We start from the raw sequence: 21908 nt of genomic DNA, 5'->3' as shown, positions 1-21908 counted from the left end.
ACAAAAAAGCTAATCATAAATAGGGCCCTATTATGATTTTCTTGCATAATTTGTGGATTTAATTTCAAACCTAGATACTTCTTTAGACAAAGCATTAATTTAGATTTTTATATATTATTTTGATATTGATATTTTAATAATCATTTGAGAACATTAGATTAAAACAGTCTAAAATAAATTTAGATCATTACTTCATCTCCTTAACTATGCCTCAGTCATAGAATATGTACCTTGACACATTACCATTTTAAACCTATATTCACGTCAGCTACTGCAACAAGTCTTATTAATTATCTCCCTTCCCTACATGTTTTTTCAAAGTGATAATTCCTGAAGCTGTTAAACATCTTTTAAAAATAATAAATTCTTCTTTTAACACTGGTTGTGTACCTAAATCATTTAAGATAGCAGTTAATAAAACTGGGGAGGTGGCAGCTTAGTGATTAAGACATTGGACTTTAAATCTGAAGGCCATGAGTTCAAATCACAGCCATACCAAACTCCCACTCCTTGGCCACTGAGCAAGGCCCTTAACCCCATAGTTGCTGAAATGTATGAATAAGGTAAATGTAGGTGGCTCTGAATATGGGTGTCTGCTAAATGCCATAAATGTAAAACTCCTAATGAAATATCCTGAACTCAACCCCTGTCAGCTATCCAACTATAGGTCACTGATAAAGGGGAGATTTGATAGTGACCTATAGTTTAATAGCTGACAGGGGTTGAGTTATTTTTAATCTACTAGGATGGCATTCATGAAATGTATCATTTAGGATTTAGGACTCATAATAACACAGAGACAGCACTGTTGAAAGTGGTAAATTACGGGTTGCGGGGGCAGCAGTCTAAGCAGGCCCCCGCCTTCGACTGCTGCCCAATCCTCACAGCACCGTCCCTTACGGTCCCTCCTGCAGATGGTGAGCCCACGGGAAGGTGGCCCCACGTCACTCCGACGTCACGGACCTTGATATTTCCCTCGTAAGGGACATATATACATATATATATATATATATATATATATATATATATATATATATATATATATATATATATATACAGTATATATATCTGTATATATATATATATATATATATATATATATATATATATATATATATATATATATATATAAAAATATACAGTATATACATATCTGTATTTGGGTATAACCTGAAAATACCCAAAACGTTCTGTGACTGTGCCACTGAGAAAAGCGGATATAATCCCATCTATGCCAATTTATGATCCATTTTATGAATTTTCAGGAATTCCAGATCTCAGTTCCAGAAATCTCTGTTTCTTTTGCTGCTAATTTCTTCCCGATTCGTGTTTTTTTTTTTATGTGGCATAGGTGGTGTTGCCGTTGTAGCAAATACTTTTTCTTGACACTTCGCGGTTTGTATTGTTTTCATTTACAGCCGTAATATGTGCACCCCTGCTATGTGTATTTTTCTTACAGCAGCGTGGTTTGCTGTTGGATTTGGTTTTTAGAGAAGCCCAAAAAAATTTGAAAAATGAACCTGTGATGATTTTGTATGTTTTGAAAGAGAGGGAGTTCAGCCCAGTTAGCCCAGTGTTACCAGATTCTCATAACCCTACAGCATATATATACGTCGTTTGTATAAAAAAATATAATAATAAATAAAAAAAAAACAAAAAAACAAAAAAAAAACAAAAAAAACCCCACCTCGCTTCAGATTTGCTTTGTTGGTTCGGTTGTTTTGAAATCGATCTACGTATAAATAGATTCATTTGGCCCTCAGGTCGTGTTGTATTTGATTCACTCTCACTTAAATGAGTCGTTCTTTGAGAGCCGATTCATTCACCACTAACTCGTCCTTATCCTTCCTTGTCGGTGTTATAGGCATAAATAGGTTCAGCACTCCCAAAAAAGCAAGAGGAAAAGAAGAAAAGGATAACTTCAACAGATAAACTAGCCAAATGTTCTTGTAACTTGTTAAGTGTATTTCTAGGTATTATTTAGTGCTTAGGTGAGGTGTAAATATATACAGGGAATCGGTTTATTTGGCTAGTTAGCAAAGCATGGCCGACATCGATAAGCTAAACATAGACAGCATCATACAGCGCCTGCTTGAAGGTAAGATTGAGAAAGTTTGCTTCTAAATTAGTCATAAATACTAATTAATAAATAAGTTATTAGACGATTAGTTTGCTAATGTATGCTTTATGTTGGTTAAATTGTTGGAAATTTTAGGGACTCTGCTTGATTGACTAGCTAGCTTGGTTGCTATACTGAATATACTGACTGCTATACAGTCACGCTGTAGAGCTTGATATATTCGTTTCTTGTTATTGTTATTGCACATGACAATAGATGTAAATTAAGTCGTTATCGATAAGGTATTTTGTGATGACTGTATTGACCGGGTATTTACATTCGCAGGCGGAACCGTGGTAATGTTGTGAGTTTTCAATCACGTGTTTTTTTTTACCATTTGTGTTTTTGCTTTCGTGAAGGCACAGTGATTTCAAATGGAAAAGCAAAGTCTTGACATCACTTACAGTCGACGGCCAAGAGGGAACCTGCCAGTAACAGACTATTTTGCAGAATGTTTTGAATAATGGAGGTGGTCTGTAAAATTGTGGCGGACATTATAATGCTCACGCAAAAAGACTGTTAGCCACTTTACTTAGGTTGGCAAAGACAACATTACTGATGTGGCTGTTCATCAAGGCCACAAGCTCATTTAAGTGGAAATCTGTCTTAGTCTGTCTGAGTATGAACTGTCATCAACTTGCTGCGCAAGCATCATAATGTCCTCCATAATTTTACAGACTACTTCCATTGTTTAAAACATTGTGCAAACTAGTCTATTCCTGGCATTTCTCCCCTTGGCCACTATTGCGGTCACTTCCCAATACAAAAGACGCCCAATAATATAGTCCCACCCCTGACACTTGATTTGCAATTCCAGTTGAAAATTATCTGGACTATCCTTCAGTTACCATGCATACTGAGACAGCATTTGGAGATGGAATTCCACACCAGATTTGTAATGTAAAAATAAAAGCATCTCAACTGGTCAACTGTACTATTGCCTAAGTCAAAAATTTTAATTGAAATTTGAGTCTCATAAAAATGTTTAACTTTTAACAGGAAAATTTGTGTCTAGAACATCTTGATGGTGTTCTTTTGTTTTAAATTTCTTTTAAAAGTTTGTATTAACAGTTCTTTTTAACATGAGATCTGTATGAGAAATGCTCGTTTTGGGGGAAAAAAAACCCACTCCCTGTCATGGCGAATCCATTCCACAGTTTCTCAGAGAAGCTGCCCAAGCACTGGAGTGGTAAATTGTCCTGTTGTTTTGTTCAAAACAAGTATTTCTCATACAAACGATAGTCAACAAATATTGACCATCGTGGCTGTAATTTTAACGTAACTTATAGAGTAATCCCCTGCTTTTCCATGGTTCGAATATCGTGGCCCCGGTTTATTGCGGAATTGCATTTGCCACATACAGTGAGGAAAATAAGTATTTGAACACCCTGCTATTTTGCAAGTTCTCCCACTTAGAAATCATGGAGGGGTCTGAAATTGTCATCATAGGTGCATGTCCACTGTGAGAGACATAATCTAAAAAAAAAAAAAATCCAGAAATCACAATGTATGATTTTTTAACTATTTATTTGTATGATACAGCTAAAAATAAGTATTTGAACACCTGAAAAAGTCAATGTTAATATTTGGTACAGTAGCCTTTGTTTGCAATTACAGAGGTCAAACTTTTCCTGTAGTTTTTTACCAGGTTTGCACACACTGCAGGAGGGATTTTGGCCCACTCCTCCACACAGATCTTCTCTAGATCAGTCAGGTCTCTGGCCTGTCGCTGAGTAACACGAAGTTTGAGCTCCCTCCAAAGATTCTCTATTGGGTTTAGGTCTGGAGACTGGCTAGGCCATGCCAGAACCTTGATATGCTTCTTACAGAGCCACTCCTTGGTTATCCTGGCTGTGTGCTTCGGGTCATTGTCAAGTTGGAAGACCCAGCCTTGACTCATCTTCAATGCTCTAACTGAGGGAAGGAGGTTGTTCCCCAAAACCTCGCAATACATGGCCCCGGTCATCCTCTCCTTAATACGGTGCAGTCGCCCTGTCCCTTGTGCAGAAAAACACCCCCAAAGCATGATGCTACCACCCCCATGCTTCAGAGCAGGGATGTTGTTCTTGGGATGGTACTCATCATTCTTCTTCCTCCAAACACGTTTAGTGGAATTATGACCCAAAAGTTCTATTTTGGTCTCATCTGACCACATGACTTTCTCCCATGTCTCCTCTGGATCATCCAAATGGTCATTGGCAAACTTAAGACGTGCCTGGACATGTGCTGGTTTAAGCAGGGGAACCTTCCGTGCCATGCATGATTTCAAACCATGACGTCTTAGTGTATTACCAACAGTAACCTTGGAAACAGGCCCAGCTCTTTTCAGGTCATTGACCAGCTCCTCCCGTGTAGTTCTGGGCTGATTTCTCACATTCCTTAGGATCATTGAGACCCCACGAGGTGAGATCTTGCATGGAGCTCCAGTCTGAGGGAGATTGACAGTTATGTTTAGATACTTCCATTTTCTAATGATTGCTCCGACAGTGGACCTTTTTTCACCAAGCTGCTTGGCAATTTCCCCGTAGCCCTTTCCAGCCTTGTGGAGGTGTACAATTTTGTCTCTAGTGTCTTTGGACAGCTCTTTGGTCTTGGCCATGTTAGTAGTTGGATTCTTATGGATTGTATGGGGTGGACAGGTGTCTTTATGCAGCTAACGACCTCAAACAGGTGCATCTAATTTAGGATAATAAATGTAGTGGAGGTGGACATTTTAAAGGCAGATTAACAGGTCTTTGAGGGTCAGAATTCTAGCTGATAGACAGGTGTTCAAATACTTATTTGCAGCTGTATAATACAAATAAATAGTTTAAAAATCATATATTCTTTTTAGATTATGTCTCTCACAGTGGACATGCACCTATGATGACAATTTCAGACCCCTCCATGATTTCTAAGTGGGAGAACTTGCAAAATAGCAGGGTGTTCAAATACTTATTTTCCTCACTGTAAATTATTTCTTTGGCTGATTTTCCTGGTTTCTAGCAGATAGCACAATAGACCAAAAAACGTATAGCAAATTGTTTTTTGGAGTTTTATGTTGAAATAATGAAATTTATTAATAAAAAAAAAATGTATCAATTATAGAATGAAGTACTGTATACATAAAAAAAATTTTTTGGAGTGGCGTCCATTTATTACGTGCGGTTTTGGAACGTAACCACTGCGGTAAACAAGGGATTACTGTAAAGCGTTAAATCTATGTAATTTACATACACGCCCTGGCATACCATTATGAATTGTAAAGTGAATAACACTGATTATCTTTTCATCATGGCACCTGTTATTGGGTGGGAAATATTCTGCAGCAAATGAACATTCTGTTCTTAAAGTCGATGTGTTAAAAGCAGGAAAAATGGACAAGCACAAGGATTTGAATGAGTTTGACAAGGGCCAAATTGTGATGGCTAGATGCCTGGGTCTGAGCATCTCCAAAACATTCTGTGGGGAGATTCCTGGTCTGCAGTGGTCAGTATCTACCAAAGGTTGTTCAAGTAGGGAACAGTGGTGCATCAGCAACATGGTCAAGGTTCATCAATAAATTGTTAAATTCGTTAGTATGATGATTTTTGTGTATTAGGTGAGGGTTGGAGCAGGTCAAACACTGTCAAAAAACTCCACTGTTCATTGCTAAGGTAACTGGGGAGTTTATTAGATTACTTTGTATGTCTATGCTAATAATAAATCACAATGTTAACATGTATGGGACAATTATGTTCCCTTATGCAAGTGCACAACTCGCATGCACGGTTTGGTGTCTCGGTTATGCGCCTTCCTAATTATTGGGCCAATTTGGCTATTTCATAATTTGGACATTACTAACAGTTTCATGTAGCTTTTTTTAATCATGTCTGCTTAGTTGCAATGACAAGTGGCAAGAATGACAGATCATCAGTTTAGTTTTTTTCTCGTGTGCTTATTCGTAAGATAAATAGCTAATCTGAGTTCTCTTTCTTGTTGACGAAACAGCTAAAAAACTGTAAGGACACCGGAAAAAATAAAGCCAGCCAACGCTCATGAACCACTCTACATTATCTGTCTACCAACCATCAGCTTCTTACTCTATCCTTATACAGTGGCGTGAAATGGTGTTTGCCCCTTCCTGATTTCCTTTTTTTTTTTTTTTTTTTGCATGTTTCACACTTTTAATGTTTCAGATCATCAAATAAATTTAAATATTAGTAAAAGATAACACAAGTGAAAACAACATGCAGTTTTTTAAATAAAGGTTTTTATCATTGAAGGAAAACAAATCCAAAACTACATGGCCCTGTATGAAAAAGTGATTGAAAAACTGAAGTTTATCACACCAGAGTTCAATTTCTCTAGCCACACCCAGGCCTGATTACTGCCACAAAACAAAAACTGCTGTTGAGCAAAAAGAACATGGATTCTGCAGCAGGACAATAATCCAAAACACACCAGCAAGTCCACCTCTGAATGTCTATAGAAAAACAAAATGAAGACTTTGGAGTGGCCTAGTCAAAGTCCTGACCTGAATCCTATTGAGATGCTGTGGTATGACCTTAAAAAGGCGGTTCATGCTCAAAAACACTCCAATGTGGCTGAATTACAACAATTCTGCATAGATGAGTGGACCAAAATTGCTCAACAACGCAGTAACAGACTCATTGCAAGTTATCGCAAACGCTTGATTGCAGTTGATGCTACTAAGGGTGGACAACCAGTTATTAGAATTAGGGGGCAAACACTTTTTCACACAGGGCCATGTAGTATTGGATTTTGTTTTCCCTCAATAATAAAAACATTTATTTAAAAAACTGCATTTTGTGTTAACTTGCGTTATTTTTTACTAATATTTAAATTAGTTTGATGATCTTAAACATTAAAGTGTGACAAACATGCAAAAAAATAAGAAATCAACACTTTTTCACACCACCGTATGTTTGCTCTGTGCATTGGTTAAATATGAGGCTAATTTTGGACAGACAATGAGAATAATAACATTTGAAGAGAGAATTGGAGTACATTTTTTGAGCTGTATTAGTAAGTGAGCCTTTAACCAGCTGTAGTTTAGGCTACAGGCAGGCACGGGTACAAAAACCTGGTAACAAGTACACTGAATGGACAGTCTTGTGTTGTTCAATAAATGTTTCATTTATGCAATTTTCTGGATCATGTCTTATTAATTATTTTATTAGTTTTTAGATTTTATAAGATGAAGGAAAAAAGAAAATTGGCATAATTTATCGTTGAATTAGTGTTTCAAACATTGTGACATGATTCATATGGATTCTATATTTCATAACAGACAATCTTTTCTGTGATCTATTATCATGCCTTTTTTTTAATCTTGCATTTCTTTAAATGAAATATAAGCTGAAGCATTTTTGAGTAAAGAAAGCTGGTAGAGGTGTTACTTATTAAGTCTGTTTTTCTCTTTTCTGTTAGTTTAAAATGTTACATGTCAGTTCTATGGATATTTTAGTCTAAAATGTAAATATGAACATGTATAGGTTTCTGTTGCAAACATGTAAATTGTGTTGACCTGCGGGAAGAAGCTCCTCCTCATTCTCTCTGTGTTCGCTTTCAGGGAGCAGAAGCGTTTCCCTGAACGCAACCGAGAAAAGAGTCCATTGTTGGGATGGCTGAGGTCCTTCATAATCTTCCTGGCTCTGGTCCTGCACTGCGTGCTGTAGATGTCCTGCAGGTCAGGGAGCTCGGTGTGGATGGTATGTTCAGCTGAACGCACCACCCTCTGGAGGGCTCGTCTGTCCTGCATGGTGCTGTTCCCGAACCAGGAAGTGATGCTACCCGTCAGAACACTCTTAATGGTGCAGGTGTAGAAAGTCTTTAGCACCTGAGAGGGTAGTTTAAAGTCCCTTAAGCGTCTCAGATGGTACAGACGCTGCCGGTCCTTTTTCACCAGGGTGTTGGTGTGACATGACCAAGACGGATCCTTTGTGATGTGAACACCTAGGTACCGGAAACTGTCCACTCTCTCCACTGGGGTCCCGCTGATGTTTCGCGGTTGGTATGACCGCTCCTGCTTCGTGCTCCACGATCAACTCCTTAGTCTTGCTGATGTTCAGGAGAAGGTTGTTCTCCCGGCACCATCTCTCCAGATTTTTAACCTCCTGTAGGTAGGCCGTCTCGTCGTTGTTGGAGCTCAGGCCCACTACAACTGTGTCGTCAGCAAACTTGATGATGGTGGAGTTGGAAGTGGCCACACAGTCATATGTGTACAGTGAGTACAGCAGGGGGCTCAGAACACAACCCTGGGGAGCTTCAGTGCTGAGGTGAGGGTGGATGAAGTATGTTTTCCCACCCGTACGGCTTGTGGTCTGTCTGGGAATTATGGTGTTAAATGCTGAACTGTCCACAAACAGCATCTTTGTATAATTCCCATTTCTTTGGTCCAGGTGGCTCATCGTTGTGTGGAGGAGATGAGCAATGGCGTCCTCAGTAGAACGGTTCTGACGGTACGCAAACTGTAGTGGGTCCAGTGTGTCTGGTAGTGATGCAGTGATGAAGTCTCTGACAAGTCTTTCAAAGCACTTCATCACTAATAAGGTCAAGGCTACAGGGCGGTAATTGTTAAGGCAGGCGGGCTGGGGTTTCTTCGGGACAGGAACAATGGTGGATTGTTTGAAACGTGAGGGGACAACAGACTGTTCCAGTGATTGGTTGAATATCTCAGTCAACACCGGTGCTATCTGGTCAGTGCAGGCTTTCAGAACCCAACCTGTGATCCCATCTGGTCCTGCTGCCTACCTGGTATTCACTCTCTTGAATGCCCTCCTCACATCATGACCACCATGTTGGTGAAGGTGTTTACCTCTCCGGCTCTCGCGGCGTGCACGCTGTATGTGCCACTAGCGCTGCTAGCGTGGTTAGCTCTATTTTTATAAAGGTCGTTTGAGAGAAAGACAGACATGGCAGATTCGGGCAGGATTAAAAATCACAAACGTCTGTGAAACAGAAATTTCTCTAGCGACCCCCTGTAAAACTAGTCTCGTCTGAATAGGGCTTTAGTAACTAAAAACCTAAGCTGACCTGCTATGTCCAGCGCCCTGGTATACACATGACCTGTGCTGCTGGTGCCTCAGAATAGAGTCTCCTATAACCAGAGCTCTTTCAGGTTTCTCAGTGGGTGCTTCACCAAGGAGAGCAAACCTGTTGGACACGTAAAGCGGAGAGAAATTGTGCTCCCGTGGGCGAGCATTAGCTTTGGCTTTGCGAGTATGCCGCCGAGTCGTCACCCACTCGCCCCGCTTCAAGCGCTCTGATGCCAGAGTCGGGGAATGCTAACTCCACCTAGGGCATCCAGACTTTCCCCTGAAAAACCTGGACTGCTCTCGCACTCACTACTTCTCTCTAGACTCTGGATGCTCTCTTCTAATGCTGAGATCTTCTCCATCAAAGAGCAAACTAACTTACACTTCTCACAAAGAAAATTATCGCCAACAACGGAGAAAGACTGACTAAACATGTCGCACTTCACACACTAAATGAGCTGAAAATTACATAACTTTATGTGGTTACTGTTGTGTGTGTGTTCGTAGTTCTGATGTGAATGGTCTCCACTCGCTGCTTTCAAACCCCCGAACAGGGAATAAAAATCTCTTCCAAAAGCAAAAAGAGAAGAAACGGAGCCGCCGGAAAGTAGAGGATGCAGGAAATCAAAATAATATTTTGAGATTTTAAAGCGATGAGAGAGGGGGAAAAAAACGACCTGTAAAAATGTAAATGCCGATACAAACACTGAATTCCCGGCAAACAATTAACAACAGGAAGCTACGTCACCCATACATATAAGTATCTCTTAATAGATTTCTGTGAAGATATAAATAGTAACCTGATGATCAAGAATACGCTTTTCTTCTGCAGTGAGAGGGTCAAAGCCCGGTAAAAATGTTCAGCTGCAGGAGAATGAGATTCGTGGTCTCTGTCTAAAATCTCGGGAGATCTTTCTAAGCCAGCCTATCCTGCTGGAGTTGGAGGCACCTTTAAAGATCTGTGGTAAGTAAAATTTACACAATAGTAAAAACTAGGCCACAGATCAGCTGCATGACAGCTTAAGCCTGAAATTCTGGTTATTTTACGCAGTTTTTTTAAGCCTCCTGCTCTTCACTTTGTAGGTGACATACATGGGCAGTACTATGATTTGCTGAGGCTCTTTGAATATGGCGGCTATCCTCCTGAAAGTAACTACCTGTTTCTTGGGGACTATGTGGACCGTGGCAAACAGTCACTCGAGACCATCTGCCTTTTGCTGGCATACAAAATCAAATACCCAGAAAACTTCTTCCTCCTCAGGGGTAACCATGAATGCGCCTCAATCAATCGCATCTATGGTTTCTACGATGAGTGTGAGTATGTTTGATCAAATAGTCAGTTGTGTATCAGTGTGCTGATTGGTGGAATGACCTGTGTCATTTACAGTTGGGTTACCAGTTATTTGATTTTATAACCTAGAATTTATAATAAAGGAAAAAATTTATACACATATATTAAATACACATTTTGTGCTATTTCAAGTAATTTAACATTCCATACAAAGCTTGGGATGCTGTTTATTTAAAAATATCTTCTTAATAATCTTAATATGTAAGAGCATACTGGTTGATGTTCTTAATGATGTCAGAAATGCAGTTATTTTTCCTGTTTAGGAAGAATCCTTCTCTTATGAACTGAATTATAATTCTTTTAATAAAGGAAAACATTCTAAGGTAAAACCTTAAGAAGAATCAAAATCACCAGATAATGAAATTACTAGCCATTACTCTGACACCTATATACCCCATATATAGACATACGACATATTTGTTATTGTCATGTTTGCAAACAAACTTGACATAAAGCAAAATTTTTTAACAGCTGGTAAATGGTAAATAATATTTAAATTAATATATTACATTTAAAAGTAATATGTATGATGATATAGTCTGTATTACATTGTGAAACAAAAGTGTCTACTGCAACTTAAATGGTGCCTGGGTCATCTGGAAGGTACTGATTTATTCTCCCACACCTATACAACAAAATGGTGTACAAAGTGTTGAACCCTGACTTATCCAGATCAATCTGCAGATATAAAAGTCTGTATATACAAATTATGGAACAATTTTAGATTAATGTGGCACAAAATTGCAAAACAGTTAATATCATCAAAGGTTTCAAAGAATCTAGAGAAATTTCTATGCACAAGGAACCATAATGTAAATCACTATTGGATGCCCATCATCTTCGGGACCTCAGGCAGCATTGATTCTAAAACCGTCATGACTCTTTAATGAAAATCACTTTATTGATTCATTAACACCTCCAGAAATCATTGTCTGTGTCCACAGTTTGCCATGTCTTCCACATATACAGGTTAAATGTCTATCATTCAAAGAAGAAGGCATACGTTAACATGATCCAGAAACGCCACCTTCGTCTGTGGGCCAAAGCTAATTTAAAGTGTATTGAGGAAAAGTGGTCAGACGAATTTAAATAGATTTCTTTGTTAAAACCCAGAACGCCACATCCTCTGCACTTAAGTGGAGAGGAAGCATCTGTCTTATCAGCCCTCATTTAAAAAAAAGCTGCATCTCGGATGGTATGGGAGTGCATTAGTGCCCGTGGAATGGGCAGTTTGCACATTTGGAAAGGCTTGATTAATGCTATAAGGTATATGCAGGTTTTAGAGCAACAAATGCATCTGTCCAGAAAATGTCTTAGACGTAGCCATGGGTTACAACTGCCGCATTCCTTGTGTCAAGCCACTCCTGCAACAGAGACAATGTCAGAGGTGTCTTACCTGGGCAAAGGCCAAAAAGGACCGGACTGTTGCTCAGTATGCCAAAGTCGTCTTTTTAGATTACAGGAAAGAAAATTTTGCATTTCATTTGGAAATCAAGGACCCAAAATCTGGAAGAAGAGAGGAGAGGCACAGATTTCAAGGTGCTTGAGGTCCAGTGTAAAGTTTGCACAGTCAGTGGTGGTTTGGGGATCATCATGTCATCTGCTGGTAGTGGTCTACTGTGTTTTATCAAGTCCAAGGTCAGCACAGCCGTCTACCAGGAAGTTTTGGAGCACTTCATGCTTCCCTCTGCTGACCAGCTTTATGGAAATGCTGATTTAAGTTTTCAGCAGGATTTGGCACCTGCCCACACTGCCAAAAGCACCAGATGTTGGTCAAATGACCATGGTGTCGGTGTGCTTGACTGGCCAGCAAACTCACCAGACCTGAACCCTATAGAGAATCTTATTGTCAAGAAGAAAATGAGAAACGAGACCAAAAAATGCAAATGAACTGAAGGCCACGGTCAAAGAAACTTGGGCTCCCAGTGCCACGCTGATCACCACCTACCATGCTGAATTGAGGCAATAATTAAAGCAAAAGAAGTCCCTACCAAGTATGGAGTACATATATATTAAATAAACATACTTTCCAGAAGGCCAACAATTTACAAATAAATTGTTTTTTTGATTGGTCTTATGAAGTATTACATTTTTTGGTGAATTGGTGGGTTTTTGTTAATTGTGAGCCAAAATCATAAAAAACAAACAAAAAAAAAACATTGACATCAATCAGTCTGTGTCTGAATCTATATAATATACAAGTTTCACATTTTATATTGAATTTCTAAAATAAAAAATATTTTTATATTCTAATTTATTGAGATGCACCTGTATTTTAGTAAAAAAATGTCTGCCACAACTTTACACTGAATGTTGGAAAAGAGTTTACAAAGAAATCAGCAAAGCAACATTTTTCTATTTGTATATGTTTAAAATACATATTTTGCCTGTATTTTAACTACGGTCTACTAACATTTGATTCCAAACTTTTTTCCATATTGCAATATAATATTGATGATGATTATCTGGACAGTGAAAAATATTGTGATATGAAAATATCAACATGTGTCCAGAAATGTATGTAATGACTGCTCCCTGATATAAGTTCCACTATCGTGTTTTCAGGCCGAAGGCGCTACAACATTAAGCTGTGGAAGACATTTACAGACTGCTTTAACTGCTTACCCATTGCTGCCATTGTGGATGAGAAGATCTTCTGTTGCCATGGGGGTGAGTGTGGGTGCCTAACGATGACATGATATGTAAAGACAGGTTCAAGGGTGAGCACTATAGAAAAAAAGGTCATCAAAACCAAACAGACAACCAGCATTTAGAAATTACTGACAATAATTTCTCAGGTATTTATACAGCAGTACCATTTTTATTTGCTATACACTGAATAGGATTGGGATTAGAATGAAGCACTGTAAGAATGAAGCACTTTGGGTTCATCAGAGTCAGAAAGAACCCAGAGCAAACTCTGCCCAGATATTTTATATTGTTCTTCCCTCTGAAGTATAGACCGGAGTTATCATTTAAATGTAAATCGGAAATTTCATTGGTCTAATGTTATGTCGCTCAGATTTTTGGCTTGAAGTTTGTGAAACCCGGAAAAACCCAGGAAAAATCCATTTATTAGCCGCTTCGTTGTGTAAGGTTCAAAACATGGGAAAAAAAGTAGTGGCTTATAGTCCGAAAAATACGGTTGTATGTTTAAAAATGATGAACAAATGTGGGTGATGTACCATTTATGTGTATCACCTTTTTATGTGCTAAAGGTTTGTCTCCAGACCTGCAGTCCATGGAGCAAATTCGACGAATCATGAGGCCCACAGATGTGCCTGACCAGGGCCTGCTGTGTGATCTTCTGTGGTCTGATCCTGATAAAGATGTGCTAGGCTGGGGTGAGAACGATCGCGGTGTCTCCTTTACCTTTGGTGCTGAAGTGGTGGCCAAATTTCTCCATAAACATGACTTGGACCTGATCTGCAGGGCCCACCAGGTCAGTTATTTGTTTTAGTATGTAGTATTATTTAGCTCCATATTTCTTAACCTCGGTTATGCAGTGGCGAGCAGAATTCGATTTTGAATGTGTAATGCTTAATGGAGAAAACTCTATTTATTTGCTTGTTATAATGCTTGAAGTGAAATTTTCAGTTTGAGCATTTAGAGACAACACCTCATACATTCTAAAAGAGCAAAAAAAGCTCTTCATACAGCTCTTCCTGTCCTATAATTGTAGAGCTTTAGGTGAGACTGATCACGAAATGCTGTCTGAGGTTCACAATTATGTTTGTTTCTTATAAAATACTTTTTTTTTTCAGTAAAGAATTCATAAAGTCCTCACTAAAAACTGTGATGGAATACTTTTTTTCAGATATCTGATTTGTAGTTAATTTAGCCACTGTACTAAAAAGGAACTTGGGGTTGTTTTGGTTGTTTTCTACAAGATTTTTTTAGGTGCGCAGCACTAGCAGTGTTTAGCAAAATTAGACCAGCTTCGTGTCTGTCATTAGTGGTCTCTACTATTACAAGCTTATGAATAGCTGTATTAGCCATTGAACATCATAAATCCAAATCAATCAAGTAATTTTGAATTTGATGCCTGTTATACATCTCAAAATCGTCAGGATGGTGCCAACAAAAGGCAAGTACAGTGTTACAAAAAGAAACATCTACTTTTGTTAAAAATTTTTCTGTTAAAAAACAAACAGTAAATTACTATCAGCAAGGTTGCCAGCATGTTGCTGTAAAATTAAGTGTCTTACTTAAAATTAGTTTGCTACTGTTTATTTGAAAAAAACACATAAAATGGCAGCATATTTGCCAGAAAGTTGCTGTACAATAGTTGGCTACTGTTTTAGCAAATACAGTATAATGCTGTTTCTACATTTAAAGTACATTTCTGAGAATAGCTTTGGCCGTTAACCTTTTTAAAACTTTGTGATTTTACTACAGTGTATAAATGTGGAAGTAAAGCAACTTTAAATGTTGTTTCAAAACATCTCTTCATTAAACTGTTAAAAAGAGTTCTTAGAATAAAACCTAAATAACATTAAATAAAACAACTCAAAATATCCCCAAAACTAGATTCTGACAGTTGTATAAAATGAAAACAAATGATAAATCAAAAGCCCAAAGCTTATAATTACAATAAGGATGTAAATGTCAAATTCCAAAAATTTGCTCTGGACAGAAAGACTAGGTTTTTTAATGAATATGCACGTGTGTGATTTATGCCATGTGAGTGTGTTTGATGTACGTTTGCACATAGGTGCGTGAGATATGCGCGTGTGCGCTCAGTGGTGTGTATTACTTATATAAAGTCTCACTTCAAATTAATAATTTTTTCGAGACTGGAGACACGAGGGTTCATGGTTGTCTTTTTTCTGGGTGACCTTCCCTGTCCGCTTTGGTGCCCTTTTCCGGATTTATCCCGATGAACCGTCTGAAAAACAAATGTGTTTAGAATTAGTGTGGAGTACATAAAGATTACTCATTGATGATAACAAAAATATACTTTGTTTTATTTGTCAAGAACACATATCAGGAAAGGAAAGTTTTTTTTTTGTTTTTTTTTATGAAGCTCCAACACTCAGATCTTTTGGAGCTGGTAGCCTTTTAACAAAAAAAAAAAAAAAAAAACACCGGCCATTTCTGCATGCTAGAAAGATATTGATGTGATTTTATGCATGTTTGGAAATTTTACTTTGCAGAAGAATTATCACATGTTGAATGAAATTCACTCTGTAATTGGGTATAATATTATCCGAGTCAGAAATCCAGCTGTACCCCATGATGCTGCAGTTGGTGTGTTAATCACTGAAAAAGAGAAAATAAAAGCTAGTTTCACTTAAATATCCACAATACAGGTTAGTTGCAGTAGCAAATATAATGCATTTTGTTTGCCCGATATCATGGACGAAAGGGAAATCACATTAATAGTATGAACACTGATAAAAGTCCTTGTGTGCTCACTGCAGTTTACAAAAAAATTACTGGATAGTAATGTTTTATTTACTCCGAGTAATAAATACAGTAAAATGTCGTTATATTGTAATTTCAGAACAACAAAAAACAGTAATGTACTGCTTACTAACATCATAGGATTATACTGTTGAAATTCTGCCATAAACCAACAGCAATTTCTAATTGTGTAGAGGAACATTTCTAAATAGTTAGGTTAACTTGCTTCAGATCAGAAACATACATAATACGTAATATAAAAAAAACTGAGATTCTAGAGATATTTCTGTACACAAGGAACAATAGTGAATGATAATTTGATGCCTGTGACTTTTAGCCCCTCAAGTGGCACAGTATCAAAAAACAGGTATAATTATCTCAAAGAAATCACTGCATGGGCCCAGAAACGCCTCTAAAATTTTATGTCTGTAAACACAGTTCACCATGCTAGCCACAAATGAAGGTTAATGCTCTACCAAGCAGCTGGACTTGCTGGTGTGTTTTGGATCATTGTCCTGCTGCAGAAACCAAGTTTGCTTCAGCTTGAGGTCACGAACAGATGGCCAGACATTCTCCTTCAGGATTTTTTAATAAACAGCAGAATTCATGGTTCTATTTATCACAGCAAATCTTCCAGGTCCTGAAGCAGCAAAACAGCCCCAGACTATCACACTACCACCACCATATTTTACTGTTGGTATGATGTTATTTTTCTAAAAGGCAGTGTTACTTTTACGCCAGACGTAATGGGACACACAACTTCCAAAAAGTTCAACTTTTGTATCGTAGGTCCACATAGTATTTTTCCAAAAATCTTGGTGATCATCAAGATGTTTTCTGGAAAAACTGAGACGAGCCTTTGTTCTTTTTGCTCAGCAGCGGTTTTCGTCTTGGAACGCTGCCATGCAGACCATTTTTGCCGTCTCTTTCTTATTGTGGATTCATGAACACTGACCCAAACTGAGGCAAGTGAGGCCTGCAATTCTTTGGATGTTGTTGTGGGGTTTTCTGTGACCTCTTGGATGAGTCCTCGCTGTGCTCTTAGGGAAGTTTTGGTAGGCCAGTGTGACAAACATGCAAAAGAAATAAGAAATCAGGAAGGGGCAAACACTTTTTCACACCACTGTACATCTACTGTCTTTTATGCATTCCTTCAGATTCCTCAACATTTATTAAGCTGATCACACTCATCTTGTTTTTTTTTTTTGAAACACACATCTGTGTACCGTTAGCATAACTGTGGTAGCTAATGTCATGTTTACCCAAATGTAGCGCATATAATGTAAAAAGGAGTTGGCCTAAGACAGATCGTTGTGGAACACCAAACTTCACCTCTGCTTTACCATAGAAAACTTATAATTTATATTCACAAAGTTATGATAATCAGTCAGATAAGACTCCCTTAATTCCAGCAAAATTTTCTAGCAATGTTCAAATTCATCTGGAGATATGTTTGAAAAAAACATTTAGGTGGATAAGGATGTATAACAAGTTTAATACTGGGGGAAAAAACTAATTGGTTCTCTTGAATGGGAGTAAATGTTTTACATTTTTGGTCTATTATATTTTTATTGCTATCTACATGGTTATTTATAGAATTGTCTGGGTCTGTTTTTGTGTGATTTTAAAATTTGCTTATTGATGGTGTGCATGTAGGTGTGGTGCATCTATTGCTAGTTTATTTTGATATGATCTAGGATTATGCTTATCTTCTATGAGGGTAGAAAGATATGTTCATCCAGTAGCACTGAGAGCTTTTCTCTATCTCCGGAGGCTCTCCTTCTCCTTTTGATTTATTTCTACCGAATATACAATGGATACAACTGCTTTTCTCAGATGGTGATCCTGATTATTAAAGTGCATATTATAATCACAGTTGGGCTGCAGCTATCGATTAGTAATTGATATTTTACCGATTATTCCATCGATTAATCAAGAAATAGGATAAGTACCGTAATTTCTGGACTATCAAGCGCACCCAAATATAAGACGCATCCACTGAATTTAATTTTTCAATTATTTTGAACATAAATAAGCCACACCTGTCTATAAGCCGCAGGTGTCTACACTAAAACTAATGAACTTTACACAGGCTTTAACTAAAGACAGTGTCTGTTACACGGTGTAACGGGTAAAATATGTTGTGGCTCCTTTAAGAGCAGAGCGGCATTTTGGGAATAGCCTGCCCGCCACATTTTTCCGGTATTACTGCATGTGTGCAAGACCGAGGAATATGTCCCTATTATTTTCTGATGCTCATTTCTAAGTTTCTTTGACTAACCCGTAACGCTGTTGCCAAGAAAAATTAAAAAGCAGGTTTTGGAAACCTGTCTGTGCTTATATGATTTCTGTTGCAACTGGAGTTAGCGAGCAATCCCATGACCCAGACTCAATGCGTTACAATGGCTTGTATCTAAAGAGTAGCCTACCAAGATAGTCATTGTTCACTGTCTTCCTCCTTCCTTTCACAACTATTTCTTTAGAGAGTTTTTCTTTTGGCATCGTCGTGCAGTTAAAAATCACCATTGGTGAAGCTTTTCTCCCGATGCCGTGCAGCTCAGAACACAGGTGAAGTGGGGTTATTTTTATTTATTTTTTTTTTCATGCCTGTTCGGCAATTTCATTGGTCTAATGTTATGGGGTTCAGTTTTTTGGCTTTAAGCTTGTGAAACCAGGAAAAACCCAGGAAAAATCCATAAATTAGCCGCTTCGTTGTTTAAGCCGCGGGGTTCAAAGCGTGGGGGGAAAAAGTAGCGGCTTATAGTCTGGAAAATACTGTACCTTTTTTCTTTATTAAAGAGCAACACTAAATATACAAGAAAAAAACAAGACAGGTCTCTTAAGATGAACAAGTAATTTTTATTGCTGAAATTGCAAATAAGAATATCTGTGAAAACTAGAGCTGCAAGAACTAATCAATAATAATCGATAATAAAATTCTATGGATGAAATGAATTCGGGTCATCCAAGGCATGTAAGGAATTTTATATTAAACTCAACAAAGAAGACTAACCTACAAGTTATGCAAAGAGGAGCTTGTGTGGCATGGAAGTACCACAGTAATGCACGAGGATTTAAAACTGTGCGAACAAACACTAAATCTAAAAGCAGCAAATAACAGCAGAAGTAAACGATTACGTTTTAGCCAATGTTGTGGTTTTCAGCGAATGCTTATGCATTGGTACACCAATGCATATATTTTCTCTGTTCCATTCTCTTTTTATAGCACTTGTCTTCTACAACAGTTAACTTATTTGTTGTAAAACGCGATTTACTACGGCTTTACTACGTTCAAATGCTTATTTGTGTGTTTAATTTATGCATATATCATTTCATTATTATACAAAATGAAATTAATTATATATTCTAGAGGCTTATCTACACGACTGAACAAAATGTCTTTCTTTTTAACAAAAATGGTCAAAACAATGTATTATTTTATATTATTATTTTAGGCATGTTGTCAACTTGCCATTTGCAATTATCATTAAAAACAATACAAATGTTGACTTGCAGAAATTGCTTCTCCTTGCATACTGAAATGCTGTTTATTATTTTATTTTATTTTGTTTATATTTTACAGAACGAAACAACCCAGCGTGAGTGAATTTGTTAAGAGAATTCCCCTATGTACTCCTCAACAAGCAGCCACTATAAGCTTTAACATTTCTAAATTAAAGATGGTTAAACTTATGTGGCTTTTGCATTTTTTAATGTACACTTTTTTTACACAAATACTTTGAAGTTGTGTTTAATATAGGTTTAATAAGTAAAACATCAAAGGTGTTTAAAAAAAAAGAAGCTATTTTTATTAATGCAAATACAAAATAAAATTCTTCTTCTTTCGGCTTCGCCCATTATTGGTAGCCAGATCATCCGTCTCCATACCCCACTGTCCTCTACATCTGCCTCTTTCAAACCAATGACCTGCATGTTTTTCTTCACCACATCCATAAACCTCCTCCTTAGCCTTCCTCTTTTTCTCCTTCCTGGTGGCTCCATCCTCAGCATTCTCCTACCGATATACCCCATGTCCCTCCTCTGCACATGTCCAAACCATCTCAATCACACATCGCTCACCTTGTCTCCAAAACTTCCTACATGCACTGTTCCTCTAATAAACTTGTTTCTAATCCTGTCCATCATCGTCACGCTTAACGAATTCTAGTCATTGCCACTGTCTCTAAACCATACCAACATCGCAGGTCTCACCACAGTCCTATAAACTTTCCCTTTCACTCTTGCAGATATTCTTCTATCACAATTCAGTCCTGCCACTCTTCTCCACCCACTCCACCCTGCCTGCACTCTTTTCTTCACTTCTCTAACACACTCTCCCTTACATTGCACTGTTGACACAAGGTAGGCTTGTGCAACCCTAATTGTTGGGTTCAAATACAAAATAAATAAATAATCGGATAAAAACAATTATTTATATTATATTATTATACCTTTTATATAAAACCTTAATTCAAGGTATTTATTTATAAAAGTGTACTTAAAAAAAAAAAAAAAAAAATATGCAAAAGCCAGTTATAGAGTTTAACTTTACTTAATCTTGACAATAAAGCTTATAGTGGCTGCTTGTTGAGGAGTGCACAAAAAAAACCCATTTTGTTTAGTTGTGAAGACATAAGGATCTAGAATATAATTAATTAAATTTTATATAATTAAATGATATAAATGTAATTAATTAAATTCAATCATTTGAACGTAGTAAAGCTGCAGTAAATCGCGTTTGACAACAGATAAGTTAATGTTGTAGCAGACAAATACTATAAAAGAGAATGGAACAGAGACCCTGCAAACTGACTTAAATAGATGGAAAATTTATGCATTGGTATACAAATACATAAACATTCGCTGAAAACTACAACAGTGACTGAAATGTAATAGTTTACTCCTGCTGTTATTTGCTGCTTTTAGATTTAGTGTTTGTTTGCACTGTTTTAATTGAATCCATCACGATCTCCCGGGCAAGCTGATTGTACAACCTGATGCTTGTGAGTCCCGACAGAACAGATCCAGTGTGGCTTTCCCGAAATTAACACAGTTTACACAATAGCACTTTATTAAACTATACTATTTTCACATAAGTTTTTACAGTTTTTTGCTTACCGCACTGATGTTTCACCTTCATCCGTAAAACCACTGTTTTCTTTTCCTGTTGCCGGTTGTCCTATCAAATGTTGTGCATTTAGTCTTGTCTAATTAATTAAGTTATTAAATGGAACTACCTGGGAATTTCTGCAGTTAGATTTTTTTTGTTTATGAAACAGACGCATCTCAATATAGGGGACCCTGAGTGGCGAGTGCAGGTAGCAGGCGGTCGTTTTTTTTTTTTTTTTTCCCTCAATTAAACTGCCCTGTAGCCCTGACCTCCGTAGTGATGAAGTGCTTTGGAAGACTGGTCAAATGCTTTATCACTGCTTCACAAAGGGACACACTGGATCCACTACAGTTTGCTTAGTAACAGACAAACTACAGTATGTACGAGTGGGCAAACACACCATATCCTCACTCACCCTCAGCAATGGAGTTTCTGAGGGCTGTGTTCTGAGCTTCCTGCTGTACTTGCTGAACACATATGATTGTGTGGCCTCTTTCAACTCGACCACCATCAAGTTTGCTGATGACACTCTTGTGGTGGGCCTGATTTCCAACAATGACGAGACCGACAGGAGATTAAAAACCTGGAGAGAGGATGCCAGGATAACAATCTTCTCCTGAACGTCAGTAATACTAATAAGTTTATTGTAGTAAAGCCACACTCAACCTGAGAGCATACTCATGGCATGTCAGAGATTATATGAAATCAGTGACAAAAATCTTCTTTTATACACATTGAATTTCCTTTGATTACCATAAAATTGGAAACTCTAAAAAAAAAAAATCCTTAAATTCGTCATGTTTGTTTGATCATTCTAATTCCCATTAACTTCAGCCTATTTAGGGTTGGACTAAAAATAATTAAGAACTTCCTTGCCATGTTTATTGAACAAATTTTACTGAG

The 21908-nt window shown here is 37.6% G+C and overlaps 1 protein-coding gene and 1 long non-coding RNA gene across 2 annotated transcripts in view; both read left to right on the top strand.

Annotated features, from left to right (window-relative positions):
- Positions 1-1773: 1773 nt before the first annotated feature.
- The window catches only part of LOC310720848 (serine/threonine-protein phosphatase PP1-gamma catalytic subunit A), a 44631-nt gene continuing 24496 nt past the window's right edge, over positions 1774-21908 (top strand). Inside the window, exons 1-5 of the mRNA XM_083531972.1 lie at positions 1774-2098; positions 9971-10102; positions 10222-10452; positions 13055-13159; positions 13708-13931. Of these exons, the coding sequence (XP_083388098.1) occupies positions 2044-2098; positions 9971-10102; positions 10222-10452; positions 13055-13159; positions 13708-13931 (747 nt within the window). The 5' untranslated portion in view covers positions 1774-2043. The remainder of the gene's footprint in view (positions 2099-9970; positions 10103-10221; positions 10453-13054; positions 13160-13707; positions 13932-21908) is intronic.
- Positions 13956-19693, top strand: LOC310720919. The gene is made up of 2 exons (XR_014531861.1): positions 13956-18186; positions 18259-19693. It is a non-coding gene; the product is annotated as an uncharacterized lncRNA (long non-coding RNA).

This window comes from Silurus aristotelis (assembly GCF_946808225.1).
Source record: "Silurus aristotelis genome assembly, chromosome: 26".
In the NCBI taxonomy this organism is placed as follows: Eukaryota; Metazoa; Chordata; class Actinopteri; order Siluriformes; family Siluridae; genus Silurus; species Silurus aristotelis.
The sequence above is the reverse complement of the archived record's forward strand: the minus strand, read 5'-3'. Positions and strand labels throughout refer to the sequence as shown.